The 24,668-nt window shown below is 46.1% G+C and overlaps 1 protein-coding gene and 1 pseudogene across 1 annotated transcript; both read right to left on the bottom strand.

Annotated features, from left to right (window-relative positions):
- Window positions 1-729: 729 nt before the first annotated feature.
- Window positions 730-9,059, bottom strand: LOC123129419 (uncharacterized; annotated as a pseudogene).
- Window positions 9,060-19,239: 10,180 nt separating this feature from the next.
- On the bottom strand, window positions 19,240-20,621 carry LOC123131943 (uncharacterized protein At4g14100). Its single transcript, XM_044551672.1, has 2 exons — window positions 20,009-20,621; window positions 19,240-19,606 (listed from the first exon to the last, which is right to left on the bottom strand). The coding sequence occupies exons 1-2, from the start codon at window positions 20,517-20,519 to the stop codon at window positions 19,425-19,427; spliced, it is 693 nt and encodes a 230-aa protein (XP_044407607.1). The 5' UTR covers window positions 20,520-20,621; the 3' UTR covers window positions 19,240-19,424.
- Window positions 20,622-24,668: the final 4,047 nt, after the last annotated feature.

The following is a 24,668-nucleotide window of genomic DNA, read 5'->3' on the forward strand; positions in this document are numbered from 1 at the left end:
ATTATCTTAATTAATGGCTGCAGTTCTTTCGGTTAGCAGGGTCTGCTGCAGTTCTTTCGGTTAGCAGGGTCATTGATGGCTGCAACCACCCAATATACAGGTGAAAACGTTGTTGTGAGGATATGAGTGAAAGGATAAACAAGTTGTTGCAAGAGAGATAATTCTAAGAAGTCAGAAAACTACTCCTCCTAGATCAAACAAGTTGTTACAGGAGTACTCCAACTGTAGATCAAACAAGCAGTAGCAGCAGCTACTGCACCAAAATTAACACAAGATACTGACAGCAGCAGCCCAAGATTAACACAAACTACTGACAGTACCTCTATTAATCTCCTTCCCAACTGTAGATCAAACAAGCTACTCCAAAATTTGTGTTGGTCACTGCATTTCTCATCAGTGCAAATCTGCACACTACTGCATACTCATATCCTCACAACAATTCGTAACAGAGGGCCTAAAACACAGATGTTACTAAAAACTGAAAAGCCTACTGCATCAAAGCTACTCCAAATCAGTGCAAATCCACACTGGAGTAATAAAGTTTACTGCAAATCTGCACACTGGAGTAATTCAGATTTACTGCAACTTCTCTAAATCACTACAAATCAGTGACTTGTGAGCATGAAGATTATTCCTCGCCCAGCTCAACTTGAAGAATCAAGATTATTCCTCCCCCAGCTAAAAAAATGCAAGACTATTGCAATTTGCGACGACTCAGCTCACCCTTGTCTACGGGTCAACGATCCTATTCCACAAAGAACTTGCAGACATGTCTATGGATCGAGGAAATTTCAGCAGCGCCAGGCCAGGGGAGATGGACAGACAGACAAAGGAGCAAAGCTGTAGTGGAGAAGGGACCTTTTCTTGCATGGTTAGGAGGGGCATCCCAGCGCCGTCGTGGATGGTGCGGCAGCTCCGGATGCTGAAGATGGCGCCCTTGACCTTGAGCACGACGGCGCCGTTGGCATCGGTGATGGCGAAGTCGCCGTCGGAGAGGCTGAGCGCCTTCTTGGTCACCGTCAACGGCACCACGTAGGGCGCGCAGAACTGGTGCCCCACCACCGGCAGCGGCGCCGGTGGGGCTCCACATCAAGCGCCGTTGTGTCGCCGGAGTACTTGAGATGCGGCTCCAGATCCTCCCGCTCGGGCTCCAGATCCTCCCGTCGTCGTCTTCACGCCCGCGCCGGTGCCGCTTGGGCTCCGCTTCAGCGACTCCTCACGCCTATCCACAAGCAGATCGAGGACCAGCGCATGTGGATCCAGCTCCTCCTCGCCCAGCAGCCGTCACCGACAAATAAAAATGGCAGCTTTGTGTGGTGGGGAGCGGTGAGCGGCGATGCGGAGCAAGATGCCGGCGAGAGGGAGAGAGAGGGAGCATCAACGGGGAGAGAGCGGCATCGCGCGCGCGAGAGAGAGGCGCCTGGTGGCCGGCGTCGCGCGCGAGAGAGAGGCGAGCGGGGGCGTCGCGCGCGAGGGAGAGAGAGCGGGGGTGAGTGGGGAGAGAGTGGTCGGTGGCGTCGGGCGAGAAAGAGGGGAACGTGTCGGTCGGAGGGGTAGAATGGGAAACTCAGGGAAAATCGTAGCCTACGAAAATTTGTTCGTCGAATCGTTTAACGACATACAATTCGGAACAGAGGGAGTAGGTTTGAAGCGCAGAAGTTCGTCGGGACCGAAAGCTTCAGGGTATGGTAGATAAGGATGCGAGATTTATTGGTGCAACAAGGATGCTTGAGGTCATTGCAGGAATTTAAGCAAGTTCAGATGGAAGTATTGTGTGATGGATGGGAATTCGTCAAAGATGATTTGGAAGCCTGGAATGTGTTGCACAAAGAGGATCATGTTCTACAGGGCGTCAAGCAAGGCACGGAGTGTGGGCGGACACGATGCAGGGTAGAGCATGGTTGCAGTCGGATTATTTCGGCTGGGTCGGACTGGACAGTCTGATGGACTGACATGGATGTCGGTCAAAGCAGAAGACGACGGTGATTTCAGCGACTACGACATAGGAGCGTGATGCTGATAGTGATCGACTTCTGGGGCGTGGAAACACGTGGTGCAGGCTTGAGGGCTTGTGCGGCTTCGACAAGACTAAGGCGCAGGGTTGATTCAAGGCAGTGTACACATGAGATCTTGAAGTCGGCAGGGCGCGGGGTAGCACGGCTAGCTACATGGAGTCATGTTGAAGGTGGAGCTGGAGTCTAACGGAAGACTTCACTCTGTGCTGATGGAGGGGCTACGGTGTAAGATATCGGAGAATCGAAGCCAATTTCAGTGGGATAGCGAGAGACACGTGGATCGGACTGGGGGCCAATGGTCTGATGGAGATGTGATACTCGGCATCGGTCGGTGATGATCGGTGGTTCTCTGTAGTGGGTGTTGAGGCAGTGTGGGCTAGCTACCCGGGAGACTCGACCAGGACAGCAGAGGCTCGACGCGATGATAGCGGCGAGGCGTACGGTAAGCACGGGACACAGCGACAGGCCAAGGCACTGGTGGTCAGACATGTGGTCACACAAATTGTGCAGGGGTGCTGAAGCAGTGTTGACGAGTACCAGATTCAAGTTGGTGACTGGGTCTATCGGTGCCGGAAGATGGATAGGAGTTGACCATGGAGAATCTGTGAAAGTGACGGAAAGTCTGAAATTGTCAAAAGCGGAGAGAGTACATGGCCGTATATTCTGTGGTGTTCGGTGCACATGGCAAAGTGCGGGTGACAAGTACAGAAGGAGGTGGAGTGCTATAGCTGTGGGACATGTCAGAGACTATCCCGGGAAAAGGGTGAGACAATTGTGAATTTGACTCAAAGTGACACAGGGCGACGGTGAAATTCCTTCAAGTTTCAAACAAACGGTCATGAAAGAGCGGTGATGTTGAGTTCAGGTAACTCTTATATGTGACACCCAATATGTGAGTTGTTCATTTTCACGCAGATTAATGATCAGTGTGTGATGACGTTGAGCGGATACTCCGGAAGTTGGGAGCACAAAGTAGAGTAACGAGGAACTTAATTTTTGCTCGAGTGTTGACTGTGATGAAGACGAGAAGGGACTACAGTTGCAGGTGGAGTCACATGGAGTCTGGGAGTAGCAGCGGTGCTCATGGTGTATCTCAAGTCCAATGTACATGGAGGTTCGACGCACGGACGAATTCAAGGTGGTGGAGAATATTCGTCAAGGTGGAGTTTGTTAGAATTATGTCGAATATTATTGTACAAGGTAGGTTACAGTTGGACTTGATTTGGACTGTGTGTAGACAGGGTAAGAGTTGTGTCCTAATAGAACACTTGTATCCTAGGCCTCTCATATATAGGGAAGATAGACACACGATGTAATCTATGCCAACATAATAGCACAGGCACGCAAGGGGAATCCGGCGGCGTGTGCCGGCGCCCGGGTGGCCGGTGTGCGGTATTGTGACGGTGTTATGGGGAGGAGCGTCCATAGTCAAGCCCCAGGGATGTAGCCATATCGGTGAACCTCGTTAACAAATCTCGGTGTCGTGCTCGTGTGATTGCTTGATCCTTGGTACATCGATGGAGCGCCTCGGATTTATTCTAACAAAATGCAAGCAAGATCAATTCGCAAGGGAGCCTGCCACAACATGCTTGCGTGAAAAATAAAGCAGAACAAATTGAATGAAACACAAGTCAAGTACTCATTAACCGAAGCAAGTCAATGTACCTTTCACCATTCATGCCGGTTGACGAATGTCCACAAGAATCAGATAATAGACAGGAGTTACCAAATTAAGAGATTAATTCTTACAAGTCCATTTCACAGCTGATCAGCGCATATGCTACATAGATGGTCAATCTCCTTGGTTGAACACACAAAATGCAAATACCTACAGTCCTACACCAGACAAGCCCTTTCTGCATTTCAGTCGCCAGAATAATGTAAAGAGGCCTGTGGAGCAAGCAATACCATCAGCCAAACAATTTTCTACTAGTCATTCAGGAGAATCCATTGGGAATTATTCCATGACTTCTGTATGACTCGAATGAAAAACATTAGCTTCACCATTGTGGAAGTTAAATCATCTCAGAGTTATTAGGAAGAAACAACATAAGAAAAAGAAAACACTACGTAATTTGTAGCGTAGTATCACACATTCAACCTCAAATTAAGCAGTTTTTTGCTACATTTGATCTAAGTAGAAGCTAAAAGAACAATGGGCATATGAGAGGCTCATGGTCTTATGGAGTACTCCCTCCGTAAACTAATATAAGAGCGTTTAGATCACTATTTTAGTGATCTAAACGCTTTTATATTAGTTTATAGAGGGAGTAGAAAAGAAGGGGCAGGTTTCTAGCTAAAGGCATACTTTTTAGAAATGCAAGACCCAGCTAGACACTAACAAATCGGAGCAAGGGATCATGCGTCTCGTCTTATTAACTGAAATTTCCTTAGATCCAAAATGACTGCCATTTTCTTTGTACTCTTCAGAGCATCAAGCAATAATTTCAACACTACACCAAAGATTATGCTAGTGAAACTAAAAAGATCTTATTAGGGATGAAGCAGTTTTATGTGACGAATCTAGTCATGATTATGAAGTGCTATTAAACATCCATGATGGCCAAAATTGAAGAACTTAACTCCAGATAAAGCACGGCCAATGTATGTCGGACTGACCAAATTATTTAAGTGGCTAGTGGTCAATTACAAATATATGCAAGTTTAGCGGGCAATGAGTGACGTGCTGAGAAAATGTTTAATAAAACCGCCTGAAACTATGAAAATTGCCCAAAACTATGCTACTACAATAACTCGAAGTAAAGCGATGATTAGCAGTATAAGATTTAACAAAACCACCTACAGTAACCGCCTTCCAGCAATGAACAATCATTAGTTCACTAGGTATCATAATGACCCAAAATAAGCAGCAATGTAAAATGGCATACCTATACGACCATATAAATAAAGGAAATCTGAAACCAGATATGCGGGTATTGTTCACTATCACTTATTTACTTGTGCAGACAGGACAACATGCAAATCACACTAGGACTTGATAGACCCATAACCACAGGAAAAAAATGTAGAAGGCAGCCACAACAAGTAAAACAAAAACAAAAATATAACCCTAAAGCACAATAAGGGTTAGTGCTTCATTTGCTACTACTTAATATGACAACATTCTCATTTCCAAGCAGGCACAAACATAAGCACGATATAGAAAGAGGAAGGCCCTAAGCCATTAGTCATCGGAGGGGCTAGAGGGAGAAGAACCCACGTTACCAAAATAAACTTGGGAGTACTAAGGAGTAGGTAAACTGAAAGCAAGGAAGCTGGACGGAAGGGAGGGAATCAAAGGAGCATATCCAGTAGAGGAGGTAGAACATCAGTTGGAGATAAGCTTAATTGCTCAACCAACAGGTCAAATAGCATGTCCAACCAGACAATCATCTTACATATCAACCAAAAGCTCAGCCCCACCGTGTCCAACGTCAACACGTGTTCCTACAAACATAAAAAGTCAAACAACGTGTCATGTGGGCAGAGAACATCGCCGCCACAAGGATAAGGTGAAAGAGCTCAAAGCTTGATCCTCAAGTAAGTCCCCCTGATTTCCATATCAAGAATATAAGATTGTTACTGCACCATATCCATATGATACATATGAAGCTTTCACATTTAATGGGAGCCCTACTCTATAACCAATATCAGCGATCAATAAGGCTGCTGCCAATGCATGGGTGCTTAGATGAGGTGCTAAACACATTAAATAGCTTAGCAACTATACTCCCCAATGCATAGGTGCTTAGCTTATGGTTGCTAAGCTTGCTTCATTTAATGATTTAGCAACTAAAGCTCTTCATGTATTGGTGGGCTTCCTTCCTTTAAATGTTTTGCCTAGGTTCACGCGCTTAGCATTGTTTCTTCCTAGGGTCACCACACTCATCTCTCTCCTCTTAAATAACATGCCACATCAGATTTTTTTGGCCTACGTGGAAGGCTTAGCACCTGTACAAGGTGGAGCATTGGAAGGGGCCTAAAGCAGAAACGTGAGTTTAGGCTCAAAACCCTAAGCACACGAAGCCACGGCATTCCAACAAAAGATAAATAGAAACGAGCACGTGTCAACTAGGTATTAGAAAATCCATTGTTGTAAATTCAAGAAAAGCAACTCAATTTTGATACAGTAATACTCTACTTTCTCTAACAGATAAACATTAACGCACCTATGTCAAATATTTTATTCTTCCTCTATCTCTTCTACTTACAAAGGTTGAAGTTGGCAGTGAGTTCACATCTAGGACCAGCAAACTTCACAAATAAGCAAATGCACTTCTACCCACATGCAGGACCAGCAAACTCCAGAAATAAACAAATGCACTGCTAGCTACCCCCCCCCCCCCCATGCAGGACAAGCGGCCTTCCAAGAAAAAATGCACTTTTACTCACATGTGGGACCTAACACAAATAAACAAATACACTACTACTTTCATGTGAGACCAACACTTGTAAAAGGTACAAATAACAAATACTGGAATAAGACTCCAACTCAAAACCGTGCTCTTGGTTTTAGTTGCTATTCCCAACCAATACTTCTAGTTCTTCACCATAGCATAAGAGAGAGTGAACAAACTGTAAATTGTAATTCCAACAGGACGATAGACCTCTATTGCTAGTTTGCTACCGGATCCACGACCTCGTGCACTCTCCTTACTAATTTCTATCCTCTTTTGTTTCACAGTTCGAAATGTTGTATCACTTTAAATCTAGCAAAGGACCTACTTTTCTTAATGTTATCCAAGGCTTGCCACATGCAAAACTCTCTTTGTAATATTGTATTTTCGCTATGATTTTAACCATGAACGGCCCAACAGCCACATGACACCAACGTCTTTCAACGATATCCTAAACAAATGGCTTAATTCCTCATACTTTTTTGGTGGCTTCATAGCAATGCATGGGCATTGTGCTAGTTTACTGAATATTCCCATAACAGCGTATACTCATTAATATCGTAAAAATGAAGAACATGGATAAACATACTGTTAACTGGTCAGAATGGACAAGTTATCTAGAGCTATCCTGAAGCTCATTCTACGCCATATCGGAAAATAAATCTCATACTAATAAATCTTGGTAACATGTTGGATCATGATTTAAATCATATTTAAATAATTTTAGCACGAAAAGATGAAAATGAACTCCGCTTATTAGTGTTTACTGGTACAAATAGACTTGCCACATGGAGAGCAATCCTACAGATGATAAATGAATAATTACTCATAATTTCAAACAAAGTGGTTATTTTTTATTTGAACTTTGTTAGAAATATCAGCAGAGGTAAGGTACAGAACAAAATAAATATAACTAAGCCTAATCTTCAAAGGGTTTAAGCCAGTTTTCATGTAGTCGACTTCCAGCTGTTGTGTATCTCCTCTTCAGGAAAAAAATGGCACGTCAGATATGCACTAACATTACCATTTGAGAATTATATCATCCTTCAACAGGCAGGAAACAATAAATTCTATAAAGGGATTTGACAATCTTGTAATCACTGTATATATTTCTGGAACACATACACAGGTAAGCATTGTTTTATCGTATGGATATTCATATAATAAGACAATGATGACAGTTTTCTAGTTCTGACTTAAACCACAAAAATAACTAGAAGAAGCTAACCAATTGCAGCCTAGTGCCTGGCTACAGAACATAAAGAAAATGAAATACCAGAATATATTTTTGTTAGTCAATCATAATCATTACATAGAAGAGACCACACACACATCAGAACAAGACACTGCAGAACATCATCGATGTACATTGAAGAGGCCATGAAGCAACAAAAGAAACAAATTATATGATAGTAATTCAAATTGTTGGCTTAACACGGAATGACGAGAGCATAATTTCATCAGCCAATTGTTGAATAATAATTTGTTTTTTTTGTATCGACAATGTAATCCATGGTATTACCTGCAGTGTAGACACTTTCGAATGGATGATAGTGAGAACATCTTGCGGTGGTTTCGGCAAGCTTCTTGAATTCAATGAGTCAAGGTGGATCATGAAGATGCCATTAACTGTCCAAATGAACACGGCATTATTCTTCTCAGCAAACCCTAGTATCGACAGGGCTATGGGGTTTTTATCCTCCGACTTCAGAGAAAGTAGCTTGTCCAGTTGAATAGTTCTTCCAAGCTCCCATGAAGCAACACCATCACAATCTGTCTTCCTCTTCCATAACTGAGTAGCGTAGTCTAACACTGACATGAAGAGGAAACCCAGCCCGCCGCCCTCGGCCCTCATAACCTGGAAGTAGTTGCCCTGGCCATACATATCCACTAGCGGCACTCGTATCACAGCTAGGCTCTGCTTCTCCAAATCAAACTTGAGAATTCCACCAAAATTCCCAGAAAGCATCCAGTGAAGTGAGTCTCCAACCAGCACAGCATCAAGCTCATAAAGCATGGTGTTGGGAGAACCGCTCACATCAGGTTGGTATGGAAGCAGTGTCGAGATACGATCTCCCCATAAGCCGGTCTTTGACGAGTAAACACAGGCAACCGCACGTGTATGTTGCTCGTCATCCGAATGTCTCACCACCAAGACCACCTGGAAGTGTTTGTCTCTGGTGGCGCAAAGCACCGCCCCGTGTGTCCCGTCGAACCCCGGGGGAACGGCAATGCGGTGCTGGTCTCCGGTGACGGGGTCCCAGACCACGACCTGGAAATGCTTCATAGGCCAGAAGAGCAGGAGGCCATGGCGGCACCCAAGGGAAAGGCGTTAATCATCAACGTCGTCGAACGGCAAGGAGAAGCGCCCGGGAGGGACGCAATTGGGGGCATCCAGAGTTGGCAGGAAGGACAGATCATCGTACTTGTCGGAGAAACCGAGGAGATGAGGGTTGCGGCGGTGGCGGAGGCGGAAGCGGCGGAAGAAGCCGGGGTCAGAGACGATGCTGCGCCAGTGCTTGCAGACGAGGGACGCACGCGGGAGGGAGGAGAGCTGCGGGGAGAGGCGGAGCAGGATCTCGGAGAGCAGGTCGCCGTCGTCCAGCGGCCCGGACGCCGGCGAGTGGACGCGGCGGCGGCTGTGCATCTCGCGTGGGGAATGGGCGAATGGGGTAAATAGCTCCCATGCGTCATCGTTGGTGTGAATTGTCTCTCATGCGACGTCGTTGGTTGTAATAGCTCTCATGCGACTTCTGCGTTGGAAAAAATAGCTCCCATGCGACACTGCTGCCTAATCCAAAGACACATGTTTAAAACTCGAATCAGGTGAGCGGGACCCACAGCATGGGACCCACTAACTTATCCAACTCAGCATTGGTCAGGTGAACGAGACCCACAGCATGGGACCCACTAACTTATCCAGGTCAGCATTGGTACAAGAGGACACCGAGCCGTGCCCCGAGCCGTGCAGCACCCGAGCCCATCCTCCCCCCTCCCCTCCTCCCCGACCGTTGTTGTTCTTCTTCTCCGGCGACGACGCGCAGCAACGCCGTTCCGGGCCGCGACCTAGCAATGTCGAGCTCCGCTTCAGCCTCCCAACGCTCATGGCCGCGCTATGGCGCAGTGCCCATGACAAGGTGCCCTGCATGCCCACGTATCGCACCCCTGAAGTGGCTAGTCACAACGACCGACAAGAATGGCAACCTTGGGCGGGAATTCGTGAAATGCGAGAGCAAACCAGAGCAGGGAAATGTGAGATTTTACTTCTCAATATGCCAATTTTGGTTTTTGTCTCCCAATTTCATATTTGCCCAATTTTTCCCCATTTTTCATCGGATTTGGGATTTAGGGTTCATCTTTCCAATTTCAGAGATTGAAGCAATGCACCCATTTTGAGTGGCTAGATGAGTACATAGAGCGGATTCAACTGGAGGGTGCATCAGGGGAGCTCGATTTACCGTTGGAGGCGGAGAAATTGGGTAAGTTTGGATCGGGCGCGTCTGGATCTGGGGCCCCTGGATCTGCCCATTTCATTGGGGCTACCATGGGGGATGCAATAGTGATGGCAGAGCTGAAGAAGCTGAACAAGCAGATGAAGAAACTCATCGAATTGCAGAAGTAGGGAAATTTGATGGGGCTGATGGCCGGACTTTTTTATGTTTGTGTAATTGCTCTCGCATTTGTTTATGTGATGATAATTAGTCGTAAGTGAATAGATTGGACATCATTTGTAATCGTGATGATATGTATATTTGAATAAAAGTGTTGCGTTGTACGAATTCAGCATGTCCTCTCCACTCTGTTTTGGCTCCGTTTTTTTAGTTCTTCAGTTCGTCATCAGTTTCAGTTTCAGTGATAGAGGGAGAAAAGAAAAAAAAAGGTTCGTCCACAGTTGCCCAAAAAGGCCAGGCCCATATAGAAGTTAGGCAGGGCCGAATAGAACATATCCAGGCCCATTGATAAAAGAAGTGTAGCTAGTGCAAAAAAAAGTGCACACGGTCATTGACATCGATATATCTTTTCGGCTTTAGGTTATTTCACAAATTTTAAGTTTTCTGCAGTCACCTTTTTTGAGATAACTCATCTGATAATTATTTGAGCTATTTTTATGCATAAGCTATCGTGTCCGATGGTAGGGTCCCGTGTTGTTTCGGCTAAAACAAAAGGTTGGTTCTAGTTAGCAGTCTAACTTGTAGTCTTTGTGAACCAAAAAAGTTGCAATTATTTGGTTCTAGTTTATTCAACCAAGCACCATTTTTAATTTTTTTTGACTTGTGCTATGGTGTTTTCAAAGTTTTTACTCGTGTGTTTCAAACGAAAAAGGTTGTGCCCCTCTCAAAAAAAGAAGACATCTAGTGTGCCCCTAGTAGCATCTCCTTACAACATAGAGGGGCATCCCCTTACAACATATAGTGCATAAAACATAAAAGGAAGATAATTAACTAGACACGTGCTAACAACAACTTATATGATTGGATCATGTTTTAGTGCATTTTTTAGTACACATGGCCACATAAATAAAATGCAATGGAGAAACTTTAGGACCGAAAAAACATATAGATAGATAGAGGGGCATCGGGTACCCTAGTAGCATAGATAGATAGAACATATAGAGGGGCATCCCCTCACTACATATAGTTCATAAAACATGAAAGGAAAATAATTAAAACTAGATAGATAGAAGACACGGGCACACACGCCCGAACCAACACAAACACAAACTAGATAGATAGAAGACTCGCACTTGAACAACTCCTTGGCCCCTCCTCCTTTGGCCCCTCCTCCTTAGCCGGCGCCCCTCACTCATCATTCTCCGGCATCTAGTAGGGGAGGGTGTGCATGCCGTTGGGGTGAGGGAAGATGTGGTGGAAGTTGGTGAAGATGTTGTAGGTCGTGAACGCGATAAACTCGCATCCACACCAGAACACCTCGCTGAGGAGGTGGTGAGCGTCCTAGGGGTTGGTGAAGGTGACGTAGAGGCCGATGACGAAGCCGTTGGCGTTGCCATCGTACTGCTTGTGGAGGTGGAACATGGGCGGAGTGCCCGAAGGGAGGTGGCGGTAGCCGGCTTGGAGGAAGAAGTGAGCCAACTCTCTAGGGACCCTCCACCTTGAGATGGCCCACACCCTCAGGCTATTCTCGACGACGACTCCGTCCGGGTACTGCCTCTCCGGCATGGCGCGAGGGCGACGGTAGGTAGGGCCGTTGAACTGCATGGTGGCTCGAGTGGTGGATTTGGCTCGAAAAGAAGAAGGGGAGGAGGCTTGAGAGATGAGTGTGAGAGGATGAGGAAATGGTGCCCTTTTATAGCCGCGTTGCAGCCGTGGTCAATGTGTGCACGGTGCCTTCTTGATTGTTTTCTCTTCTCCGTTCGCACTGGCATAAGTAATTGCGGGCATTAATTCAAAAAATGGCGGGCAGAGCATCCAAAGAGGCACATGCCCGTTTATCCGCGCATGACACTGAAAAAGGAGCTGCACCACCAACGCGTCCGTCTCGTTCAAGCATGCATTTGTTAAAATAGCTTAGATGCGACGTACCTATACGCTGCGCCCCTGCCGTGCTTTACTGCGTCGATGCGTGCATGCAAGCCCGCATGCAAATGGCTAGGCTGTGTCACACGAGCACAAAATAGCTAGGCTGCGACGTTGCATGGCATGCATGGGACAGGGATGGCCCACATGTCATTGACCCTCTCGCATGCAACCCATCCCCCCCTCTCGACGGCTGTGCGCACGCACGCCAGGATCTACCGTGTCCGATCCGCTCGGCCCAACGGTCACTTAGATGCTCCCCTGCTCAACGTTATCTGTTTGTCAGAGATAAAAAACGGTGGCCAATTAGATTGGAGAATCAGGGCTCCCACGGATCGCCCCTGCGGAATCCTTCTAGAAGGCCTATCCGACGGCCGCAGTTTGGTGTTAGGGTTAGATCGACGGTGGACGTTTGGCGCTAGGGTTACATGGGTTTTGGAGGCAGTCAACGGGGTTTTGAAAGGTTTGACCGAACATTCAAATGTGTTAACTAATTCAAAAAAAATCTAAAAAATGAAAAACCTGCACATATAGCCTTTTTATGTTACATAGTTATGATATAAAATGATAAACTTGATCTAATGATCTTTGCATGAAAAAACCTTCACAAATTGGACTATCTCGACTGAGGTTGCACAGAGTTCAAAGGAGTGAGAAGAGGATTTGAGGTTTTGAAAATGCAAAAAAATCAAAAGCATCACCTTAGCTTCATTTTAGAGTGACTAAGGAGGATCTGAAATTATTTTTGCATTTTAAATTTTTAAACTTGTTTTATTGCTGACTTTGTATTAAAGGGTGTTTTTTCAAAAATAAATTAAATAATATGAATACTTATTCAAAAAAAGGTGAGACTTCGTATTGATCCTATATAGGTATAATATAGGCTAAGAAAATCTTTTTTGGGTGATTTTGAGAAGGTTGAAAAAAACTTGCTTAGAAATGGGGCCGTTTTCCCTTACTTTGGAGCCTGTTTGGACAACATTTTCAGTGACTATGAGTTGGACTTCACAAAAAGGGTTGGATTTATGAACTAAAGTGCATAGTAGTACATAAAACGATGCAACATCACATAACAAACAAATGAACTCAAAAAATATTGGAGATAGGTTCAAATTTGAATGTCGGTTCAAATTTGAATTTTATTTCAAGTCAAATCAACATCATAGCACATAAGTTTTCACATGGAAGAACATAAGTTTTCACATCAAATGACAACAAACTTAAGTTTTCACATCAAATTTGAATGATTTCGACTCTATTTATTTTGCTTCTTTCTACCACTCGATTTCTTCTCCTTTTTTCCACCGTTTGGTTCCACGGTACATAGTTTGTTGATGCTGATGCTCTTGCTTTTTGGCCCCTTGGTTTTCTTGCCAACTCCACTAGGCCCCCTCAACTTTTGCACCTGACCATGTCCCACTTCTTCAGTTTGCACTTCTGCAGATTGAGTAGATGGCACACATTGTTCAACTACTTCAGTTTACAACTCAACACTTGGCAGCACAACCTCCAAACATGGCAACACAGTTGTCAAAGCAGATTCGCATGGCAGCACAACAGTTGCTTCATCTGCAACAGTTTCAGATTGCCCTAGCGCCTGCAAAACAGATTCAATATGCATCACATCGTCCAAAACAGAAACACTTAGCTCATGTTCAGCAGTAACAGTTTCAGTTAGCTCCATATCTTTGTCACCAAACATTATTTGCTTAGTGCTCTTCCTTCTAAAGCCATTGAGTCTTACTTTTTTCACTGGCCAGCATTGTTCAACAACAAGAGGTGGGGCTTTTTCTGCACGCTTCCTCCTAAAAAAGCATTTGACTTGGTTAGATACTAGAACAAGTAGCAAAATCAAAAACTTGCAAAAACAGTAACATAAACATACTTTGGCCTATGAGGAGTGTAGATGCACTTGGATGAACCAATTCTGTGCCCAAGTACCTCACACAACTTGCACCTATTTTTGTTACCTTTTTGAGCCCTTTTGGGCTTATCATTCTTTTCCTTTTCCTTTTCCCCTTCTTACTACAACCACCTTTCTCAAACCAAGCTTTGAATCTGCTCTGTTTAGGCCTCCCAACCTTTCTTCTAGTGACAGGGGGACACAAGGTAAATTCTATTTCCACCTCAGGCCACTGAGATTGGTCAGTCAGTGCAGGAATTGGACTTGCATATGCAGCTTTGAATTTTTGTACTGAATAATACTCATGCAAATATGGGTGCATATTTAACCTGGGTTTAGATGCCAAAAAAGTATGGAATGCTCACATGGTTTTCCAGTGTGTTGCCACTCTTGGCAAGTGCACTCATGCAACTCAGTATTTACCACATGCCTCTTGCCACTCTTTGTATCTCTAACTTCAGCACCCCACAAGGAAGATTTCTCAACAGATAGATGTGAAAGATTTCTACTCCTGTTGACCACCTGTTGTACCACTGCTGGAAGCTTGTCCCCTTCCAAAATATTAGCAATTTTTCCTCTCAACTCCCACAAACGCATGATCATGATCCTTATTTGGTCCACCATGTCATGCACAGGCAAGTCTTTCAAATCCTTCACTTTGTTGTTAAAACTTTCTGCCAAGTTGTTATTGATATGATCACATTTTATGGCAGTATTAAAACCTGATCTATACCACAACAGAGAATGGTGGGTGTTCAACCATGAAGCAAATTCATTATCACTACATGATGCCAATATCTTACCAAGGTGATAGGAATGTGTCTGTCTGGTGTAGGATCTTGCTGCTGGCCACATGCGCCCAAATTCATCTCCTCTGAATTTTTTTATCAGATTCATCCACATATGTCCAAAGCACTCCCTCTGCTCAGCATGGGGGAAAACATTTTTTACTGCATTTTCCAACCCTTTACATGCATCTGTGTGGATGGCCAAAGGAGAAACTGGCCCTATGCATCTTTTCAGTTGCATCATGAACCATATCCATGATGCCTCTGTCTCTGATTGAAACATTCCTATTGCAATTGGGAACATCCAGTTGTGTCCATCTAGAGCATTGCATGCAGCCAACTGACCATTCCACTTTCCAGTCAAAAAAGATGAGTCTATGCTCAAATATGGACGACAACCTGCTTTGAATCCATCTATGCAAGGCTTCAAACACATAAAAAACTTGCTGAATAAAACCTTGCCATCCTCTGTTACCTCTGTATCTATCTCCACCACACTCCCAGGTGACCTCTTCTCCACCTCTGCTTTAAAACTATACAACATCCTAAATGTATTTGCCCAGTCACCATACAATGATTTCATGGCCCTTTGTTTTGCTTTCCACACTGTGGTATATTGCAGCTGGATGGGGTACAGCTTCTCCAAGTCAACTTTAAGCCTCTTTGCAGTAGTGTTTGGAGTCTTGGCTAAAATAGGAGTAATCTTCTCTGTAACCCAAAGCTGTGATGTCATCTTTGAAACTCTCTGTGAAGTGGTCATACATGTATGCTGGTGTGGTATTTGATTTACCCTTACTGTACTTCCATCAGGTTGTAGTCTGGCAGACAAGTACCATTTGCAAGGATTGCCACCACCATCATAACCTTTGCACCGAGCATAAAATTTCTTTCGATCAGTCCACATAGTCTTGGCATCAAACTCTTTTTTCACTGCATAGGTCCTGAAAGACATCCTAAACTCCTTCATGCTTGGCCACAACTTTCCCACCTCAATAACTGGGTTCTCTTTGTCATACAAACAAACCAGCTCATTATCATCTGCATCATCCACATCATCTGCAGCCTCTCTCATCAGCTGTTCTTCATCCTCATTTGCATTTCTAGGGCCTGTGTTACCTTCAGCAGGCAAAGAACTGTCATCCTTCTCCTTATCTTTGTCATCAACTTGAATGCCAAACATTTCGGCCATATCAATGTCAGATATTGGTGTAATGACCAAATCTGTTTTTTCATTCAACTCTACTACATTCCAGTCAACAACAATCTTCCTAGCACCATGGGTTCCCTCCTCTCCATCTGCATCAATCCCTGTATCTTCAGCTACTACAGTCGGTTCAGTCAACAATGCCAACATCTTCTTTTGTGAAACCCACTCATCATCTTCCATCTGTGCAGCCATCTTTGATGGCACATAACCAACTCTGGAATGAGTTTGCAGATCAATTAGCTCTGCATAAAATGTTACTTGTTTGCTTGCCCACCCTTCTTGCTGATCAATTTCAGCAACCATGGATTCTCCATCTTCAATTCTCACATATTCACCATTATAGTTATCGAAACGTTGCAGAGATACCTCTTGTTCTGGACCCCAAACAATACTCTCCCCAATTCTCTCCACCAAATTGCCCACAGCCTTCTCCTTCATGCTCTCCAATTCCTAGGGATCAACATCTGCAAATTCGACATCCAACCTCACGGTGGTATCTCTATCAATGTCTTGGACACTGCCATCACTGAGCTTGGCTTTACAGGGAAAAAATTCCACTATAATTGCGAATGTGGTGGCAGAACCTGAACCTCCCCTGTTTTTTCAATGGCAGGCAGCGGCGGCAGTCACTACCAAATCGAGTTCGATTCTAAATCGCCAAGAAAAGAGGGTGGCATTACCGATTTGAAGCAATGTCTCCTCGCTCCATCTCATCCAGCCCTCGCTCCATCTCCTATCCAATCGAGATTCTAAAACGCCAAAAAACAGGGGTAGCATGAGGCCACAGATTTATCCAAAATTCAGTGGAATGGGAGTAGTGTTTGGAAAATACTCACTCGCAATAGCCGCTGCATAGAAAGGTGCTCCACCACCGAGCCACAGAGAAGAAACAACCCCCGGATCCAATGGAGCCCGATTGTAAATCGCCAAGAAACAGAGGGCAGCATGAGGCCACAGATCCCCCAAAATTCTGGGAGTGGGACTAGGGTTTCGGGCTCACCTCGCAATAGCTCTGCCGCTGCCGAGAAATGCGCTCCACCACCGCGGAGAAGAAACCGCTGCCGGAGAAGATGCTTACGGCGGCGCCGCTCGCCCAGTCCAGCACGGGCGAGTCAAGCACGGTCACACAGTCACCGGTCGAGTCGTGGACGGTTGACTCTTGACTACGTGGCCATAGGTGGACCCCACCAGTCAGAGCACATAACCCCCTGTGTCCTAACCAAACCTCAGCCTAACTAACAGCCAACTAGCCGCGCAAATGGTGTGTCACATGGGAGCTATTTTTTCCAACGCAGATGTCGCATGAGAGCTATTACAACCAACGACGTCGCATGAGAGACAATTCACACCAACGACGTCGCATGGGAGCTATTTACCCGGGCGAATGGCAGTGGACGCGAACCAGCACGCAAGATGTGTCGCTGGCCCATTTCGTTCTGATGGTTCGAGAGCCCATGGCCCATGACTTGCCTTTTGTTTTTTATTATTTTTGCAAAGGCAAACTCTACCAGTTTTTTATTAATAGTAAATGATAATTCTGTAATTCCGAAACTGGTAAAGGGCCGATGGAAATTGTAGAAATAGGAAGCACGCCAGAAATAACAGCGTCCAGGGTGGACTCTGTTGCTAACAGCGTCCAGGTGTGGATGCCAGTATGGACGGCGTCCAATCATGTTGTTCGATTGGTGCTTTGTCTAAGCTTAACCGAGTTGTTTTCCTCGTATAGATAGAGGTTTCATGACTTATTAAACCTAATAGGCATGTGGCAGTCTCTCCTTACCTCGCAGGGTTGTAAGCAAGCTCGAGCGTGGACATCATTAATCATCACAAGAGCAAGATCATCTCACCGACTGCTCCTCATTAGGATCAATCGCTCATCATTAGGACCATCCCCTCGACCTATGGATGGTGCATGTGAGTTGTTCCACAACCTCGTTGAATCTTCTTTGTTTGGTATTCTGAACAATTTATTCAATGGTTGCAAGCGTACAATGTATATGTGGCTTGGTTGTTACTCTTTAATAATATAGTTGGTAATTCGCTAGTTTATGAGAAAAGATAAATCAACCTTGAGTCAGCGGCCAAGCTTTCTCTTCTACATGTCGGTGCTCCGCTGCCAGTACTTTTGGGAGCATGGCGGGCGAGCGTCATATCCCAATGTGAACCTACCACACGGGTTGGTGCCGGGCTCAGTCCATGCGCAGCTGACAGAGATCCCAGAAGTACATCCGTGTAGGAGCACATTGCCGACGTATGTGTCATGCACCTCCGTGCAGGGACGGAGCTACCTTATTAGCACTGGGGTCAATTGACCCCAATGAAATTAGCAAAACCTTCACTAACTAAGTAGTAATCACTATATATCTATACAACATGATCCCACTGTAATAGAAAAGACCCCATTAAACTTTTTTTTCTAGCTTCGTCCCTGCATCCGTGTAGATGGGTGCAATTGACAAAGAGGCCGAGCAGCAGGCGGAGCAGCAGCTGGAAGCCTTCCAGCAGGTGTTCCCGTGCATGGTGGCGCCAGTCTATGTCGACCTGACAAAGAAGGAGGACAACGCCACCGCCGCCTATATATACTGCCCGTCGGTGATAGATTTTATAGTTTTTATTTAACTTTTTTAGATTTAATTAATATAAATAGGACTTCTGCTGGCTGTTCTATTTTTTAAGTTTCCAAAATCCAGTGCAAATTTGAAATGCTTTCGTCCGTGTTGGACACACCTACGAATCAGGACAAAAACGAACACCGGCGTCCGCCTAACCAATCCAAATGAAGAAAGAACGGAGAAAATCCACGTCGGTTTGGATCGTCTCGTCGGAGTTGCCCTTAGGTCGGACGGAGGCCAGGTTCAACCAAACACGGGACGCTGCTAACAATAGCGTCCAGGTGTGGACGTGGTTCGCAACAGCGACCAGGCCTGGATGCTACTAATCATTGTGTCCTTCCTATTTTTCAAAATTCCAACTCATCATTACTAGTTTGGGAATTACAGAATTATTATTTATTATTAATTTTAAAAATCGGGTTCAGAACAGGCATTTCAAAAAAAAAATCTGAACAAGACAGGCAAAAAATAGTACTGTACCGTATTACATTTGCTTTCGCGGGTACTGCACACATGTACACACATCATTTGCTTCGCTCAAAGACTGATAGCTTTGCCAACCTCCCGTTGCCGATCGACAAAAACTGTACTATATATTTATGTATGTAGGGTAAGGTGACTATGTATGTACGTACTTCCTCCGTTTCAAACTATTCGTCGTAGAAATGGATATATCTAGAACTAAAATACATCTAAATACATCCATAACAGCGACAAGTAATTCCGAAGGAAGGGAGTAGGTGTAACTGTGTAAGCACCTCTGCTTTTGAACAAACCAGAAACTATCACGTGTAATATAATTTCCTCAACATCTGCTTGATTTGTTACGCAACACAAGAGTAAAACAGATGTTCATGGCTAGACAAACAGAAGTTCAAAACGGAGGCTCTCCACGCTTGATTTGTTACGCAACACAAGAGTAGCATAATGAAATGGAAAGACCACCAGTGGGAATCCAACTCTACTTTTTAAGCCGCAGAAGATGTTACAGCCGCTGCGGTCGTCCGTGCGAGCCTGAGGAGGCTGCTCGTCGCATCGGCTCCGGTGGCGGTGGCGGCGGCATCGTCAGCGAAGCAGTGCGAGGGTGCCTGCCAGTGGGAGTCCTCTAGCACCCCGCCCACCTCGAAGCTCATCACATGCTGCTGCATCCCTGGGAAAGGAAAGGAGTAGCACAGCATCAAGGAACTGAAATTGAATTGCTCAACAGGAGTTGAAGAGGTTGTTCAGAACATCGAAATTTGACGGTCGATTCCCCATGGAGAAGCAACCAGATTCTTGGGTTCTTGACCCAACTGAAACCAAATAAACAAAGCGTGCACTGTGCTGCCACATCAAGAAACTAGGGAATTCTTTTGGAGTTCAGACTGAATCCATTTCAGATATGGACTGAATTTCGTGGAGCAAAACGTATCATCGTCGCGTTCTCTCGCCATGAAACAGAAAGAATTCACCATTTTGTCACGGTTGCACAAGATTCAATAAATCAGTTGCGAAATCGCAACGCCGCATCAAGGATGGATGGATGGATGGATGGATCTGTGGGGGGGCGTACCATTGAAGAAGTTCCAGCGGACGGGGCGGTGGGTGAGGACGTCCTCGTAGTACCACACGAAATCGACCTTGGTCCAGAGGTGGCAGTCGAAGCCATCGGTGGTCTCGCGGCCGAGGTAGACGGCGCCGTGGAGCCAGTACGGGGGCAGGACGCCGACGGGGAAGCGTATGGTGCGGCAGGAGGCGGAGTCGAAGATGTAGGAGGTGCCGTTGGTCCACTCCACGTCGTAGGTCGGGTCGCCGGAGAGCTGGTTGCGGATGAGGTTCAGGTTGCGGCCGCGGGGCCAGTCGTAGTAGAGGTCGATGAGCTGCAGCCGGCCGCCGCTCTCGGTCAGGTTCGTGAACATCACCGCGTGGAACTGCTCCGGCCACGGCGTCGGCGTCGGCACCGGGGGAGCACCGCCGCCTGCTGCTGCCGCGGGGTTGGACCGCGGCGTCGGCGTGGGAGGGACGGCCTCGGCAGCCACGGCGAGGAGCGGCAGCAGCAGGAGGAGCAAAAGCGGCGGCGCCATTGGTGTTGCTTGCGGCTTATCCGGGATTATCCGTCGGCCTATGCCTACCGACCAGACGAAGTTGCAATACAGCAAATGTGAGAGGGAAGTGAGGAAAGGTAGGTCCATGGAGTGGGGCCCTTTGTCAGCAATACAATTCCACCCAAATATACATCTTGTGTTTGGCCTCACAATAAGATGGAATGAAATATCATGGCGATCTCACGGGTGACACGAAAAAACCTAGCTGCCCCTCCACTCATTCAGATTTCCTAGCCGGCGTCGGAGGATGTTGGGCTAAACTCATGTCATGAACGGTGGGGCCAAGGATAGCTCTCACCGTGCGTCGCGCCTTTTCCTTGGTGGTTCTTGGCTGTTGTAGCGGCGGTACCCGACGCCGGAGCTCTCCCTGGTAGTTGCAGTTCCCAGACACGCTGAGGCACGTGGGTTGTTGCGTCCTGTCACGGCATCCCTGCTACTTCTGGTGACATCCGATCTAGGTGTCCTTGCTGCTCTCCGTGGTGTCTGATCCTGATTCCGACTGGTCGTGCACCCTTGCTTAGGTTTCTTGGCATGACGGCACCCCGGGCATCGACGACCTTCCAGTCCTAGCCAGACTGGTGACCTCGCCAAGACACCGCTCCGCTCTTGATTTCAGATTTGTCGGGCACAAGGTCCTTAGCTTGGCCCAGGCGGCGTCTTCTGATGACACGCGCCTGCTCCAGTTGCTCGGCATGGCGGCATCACAGCTATGACGTCCTTCCCGGTGGCTGCCCGACTAGCGGTCACGCTAGGTTGCACATTGCCCTTCATCCGGAGTTCCAGATCTAGCGGGCGCGGAGCCCTCGGCCTACGATCCTAGCATGGCCCTCTCTACAGCGAGGAGGGTAGCATGTATGGTGGTTCGGGTGAACTAGCTGGCATACGGGCTTGGGAGGCGAGACGAACGACGAAAGCAAAGCTCGGAAGCAGTACGAGCTGATGACAATGGCGCCTCAAGCGACGTTGCCTTAATGAAGGCATCATTAATGTGGTTATCTTCTCCCAACCCTATTGCTCCACAGGAAACCCTAGCTATAGAAACCCTCGGGACCATACGATGGCGTCACTTGTGTCTTGGTACCTTATTGGGGGCATCATTCTTGGAGCTGTTCCGGCTGAGGGACCGGTGTTATGCACCGAAGCTGTCACTTACCTATATTTCTGGTGCCCAAATGTGGGTGGGTGGTGGATGAGGCATGGAGCTGGAATGTTTGTAAGGATCGAGATGGACAGAGGGGGTGAATATGTACAATGCGGGGAAGGGTTAGAGATAACTGAAGTCAGGAAGACGGGGTGTATCCCGATGTTCACTTCTCATCGTCGGTGAGGATCCCAGGCATCCCTCCGCCACCAGTCTACCTAGGAGCCAGCGAAGGCTGGTCGAGGAGCGCCGCGAGGGCGAGTACCTCGAGCGGCTGGAGCGCGACGTGCCCAGCCGGCGGCGGCACAACCCCCAGCGGCCGACATCGCCATGTTTTGGAATATGACGTTCCCATGGGCCGGCCCAGCGCCGACGCTGATCGACTTCACCGGCCCCGACGTCGACGAGGGGGACTAGGGCAGCGCGCCGCCTCGTAGTTTAGTTTTAATTAATGTTTTAGTTAATGTAATGTGGACGCATGGACTCTCGCCAGCCTTTGTGGCCGGCATTAATGTTTAATTAATCTTTTTCTATTTTTGAAATATTTGTGTTCTATTTTCTTAGCGCGAACTAAGAATTAGGTTGGGTCAGTGTTGGGCGCATACGCCGACCCAAATACGAAAACGGACATGGGTGTTCGCCGGGCCGACCCAAACAGACAAAAAAAAGATGCAGACTGATAACCTCCAACAATTGTTACATGTCCCTTTCTCTTTTGAGATTATCATCCTTGTTGGCTGGCCCATCTGGATTACCAAGAATGATTTTATATTTAAAGGCATTCCTCCCAATCTTTACACTTGCAGGAACCTTTTTAAAGAGGAGCTTCAGTGGACCATTTCCAGAGCTAAGAGACAGGAATACAACAACTTCCCAGCTTGGGTCATAGCTTTCAGACAGAGCTTTCTCTCTTGTTGTCGAGCATTATATTATACCCCCTCCATAAAGAAATATAAGAGCACTTAGATCATTAATGTAGTGATCTAACCACAGAAACATTGATTCGGTGCCCAGACTCATTTGCACCCCTGATGAAGAAAAACAATTCTAAAGTAATACTAGAAAAAATTAAAAAAAATCGATTTTTTTGCATGGTAGATAATTTGGTGTGTGAAGTGCGCTCCAAATTTTAGATTATTTGGACATCTGAGTAGCTCTCGGTAAAAAAGGCAAATTTGAGGTATGTAAAGAGTTTACTGTTCATGTACTAGTCTGACCCGATTTGTCTTTTTTTTCTGAGAGCTATTCATATGTCCAAATGATCTAAAATCTGAAGGGCGGATCACACACCAAATTATCTACCATGCGAAACAAAAATGGAACTTCTTGTATTTTTTGTAAAAAATATCTTGACCGAGTCCAGATGAGTCTGGGCTCCTAAATGGGTATTCGTCTAAAAACTCTCATATTTCTTTACAAAGGGTGTACTTCTTATTTTCATGTTTTTTTGTATCGAACAATGATTTATTTATCAAAATTTTAATAAAAATACACAATAGAGTCCTACTATTTCTCTCAAAAAATCCACGCGTGAATTTTGAATTTTTTTTGCGGGTCAAACGAGATTATATTGATCAAATCAAAGAGATACACTCGTTTTGACAGAGGTTACACAGATCCTCAGGGCCATTGCTCAGCCATATAGCAGTTCGTTCAGAAGTGCGGCCATACTGAGCCATATAGTGAGCTGTACCATTTGCTCCTCTTTGAACAAGAACTATGCGATGCCCATGTCCTTCATGCAGACGACGCTTCGTCTCCCCCACCAACGTTGCCATTGAGGATCGATTAGGCCCATCATCCTGAAGGAAATGGACAGCTTGCAGACTGTCTGACTCGATGATCACCGGCTTGTCCGTCCAGTCCAATGCGAGGTTCACACCTTCCATGCATGCCGCTAGTTCCGCCTCCAGCGCAGACGAGCAAGATCGAAGAAAGCGGCAAGACGAAAAAATGATACCTCCAGATTCATCTCGTAAGACCATGCCTGCACCGCCACTGCTTTGTCCCGGGATGTAGGATCCATCCACGTTTAGTTTAACCCAGCCCGGAGATGGCAGCTGCCAACGTACTACAGTAGCAGGTGAATTTTGAATTAACCATATAAATTTCTTTAGAGCATCTCCACCAGTTTCCCCCCCCCCCCCCCCCCCCCCCAAAAAAAAATGCAGAAACAGGGGGCATTGAGGACAAAAAAACCTGCCCCAGCATCCACTTTTTTTTGGATCTCTCCCGAAAAGCACCCCATCTCTCCTCAAAAAGAAAGAAAGTTGCAACTGTTTCAATAATTTTTCAACCCGTGCCATGTCAGTGCGCCCTCCGCCAATGACCATATCGTGAAGGAAAGTTGCAACTGTTTCAATAATTTTTCAACCCGTGCCATGTCAGTGCGCCCTCCGCCAATGACCATATCGTGAAGGAAAGTTGCAACTGTTTCAATAATTTTTCAACCCGTGCCATGTCAGTGCGCCCTCCGCCAATGACCATATCGTGCGATCGCGCCCGCCCGTCCTCGCCCTCGTGCCGCACCACCGCTGCCTCACCGCCGCTGGCCTCTCGACCACTGCCCGCTCCGTCGCGCCGCGAGAAAGAAAGCAGGGAAGATAAAGTAGGACCCTGATATGTGTCAGGGTATATTATAGGAAGAGATTTATAAAGAAACTACGACGGCACACTTTTCTCTTCCAATAAATGTAGGATCCTGATAAGTGTCATATGTCAGGTGCGAGCACATGACAACTCTGAACAATTTTTATGGCAAATTTAGTTACATAAGGATGTCATTTTAATTGGAAGCATGACAACTTTCGTGCTTCATTTGGTTGGAAGCATGACAATTTTTGTGCTTCAGTTTATTTTTTATAGAAACTTACCGTATGCTTGCGTAATTAAATTGTCATCGAAAAACGTTAGAGTCGGAGTGCCACGCACCTGACGTGTGACACTTACATTTGGGAATAGTATTATGAGAGCCCCTAAATGCACAT

Source organism: Triticum aestivum, chromosome 6A (assembly GCF_018294505.1).
Source record: "Triticum aestivum cultivar Chinese Spring chromosome 6A, IWGSC CS RefSeq v2.1, whole genome shotgun sequence".
NCBI classification, from domain to species: Eukaryota; Viridiplantae; Streptophyta; class Magnoliopsida; order Poales; family Poaceae; genus Triticum; species Triticum aestivum.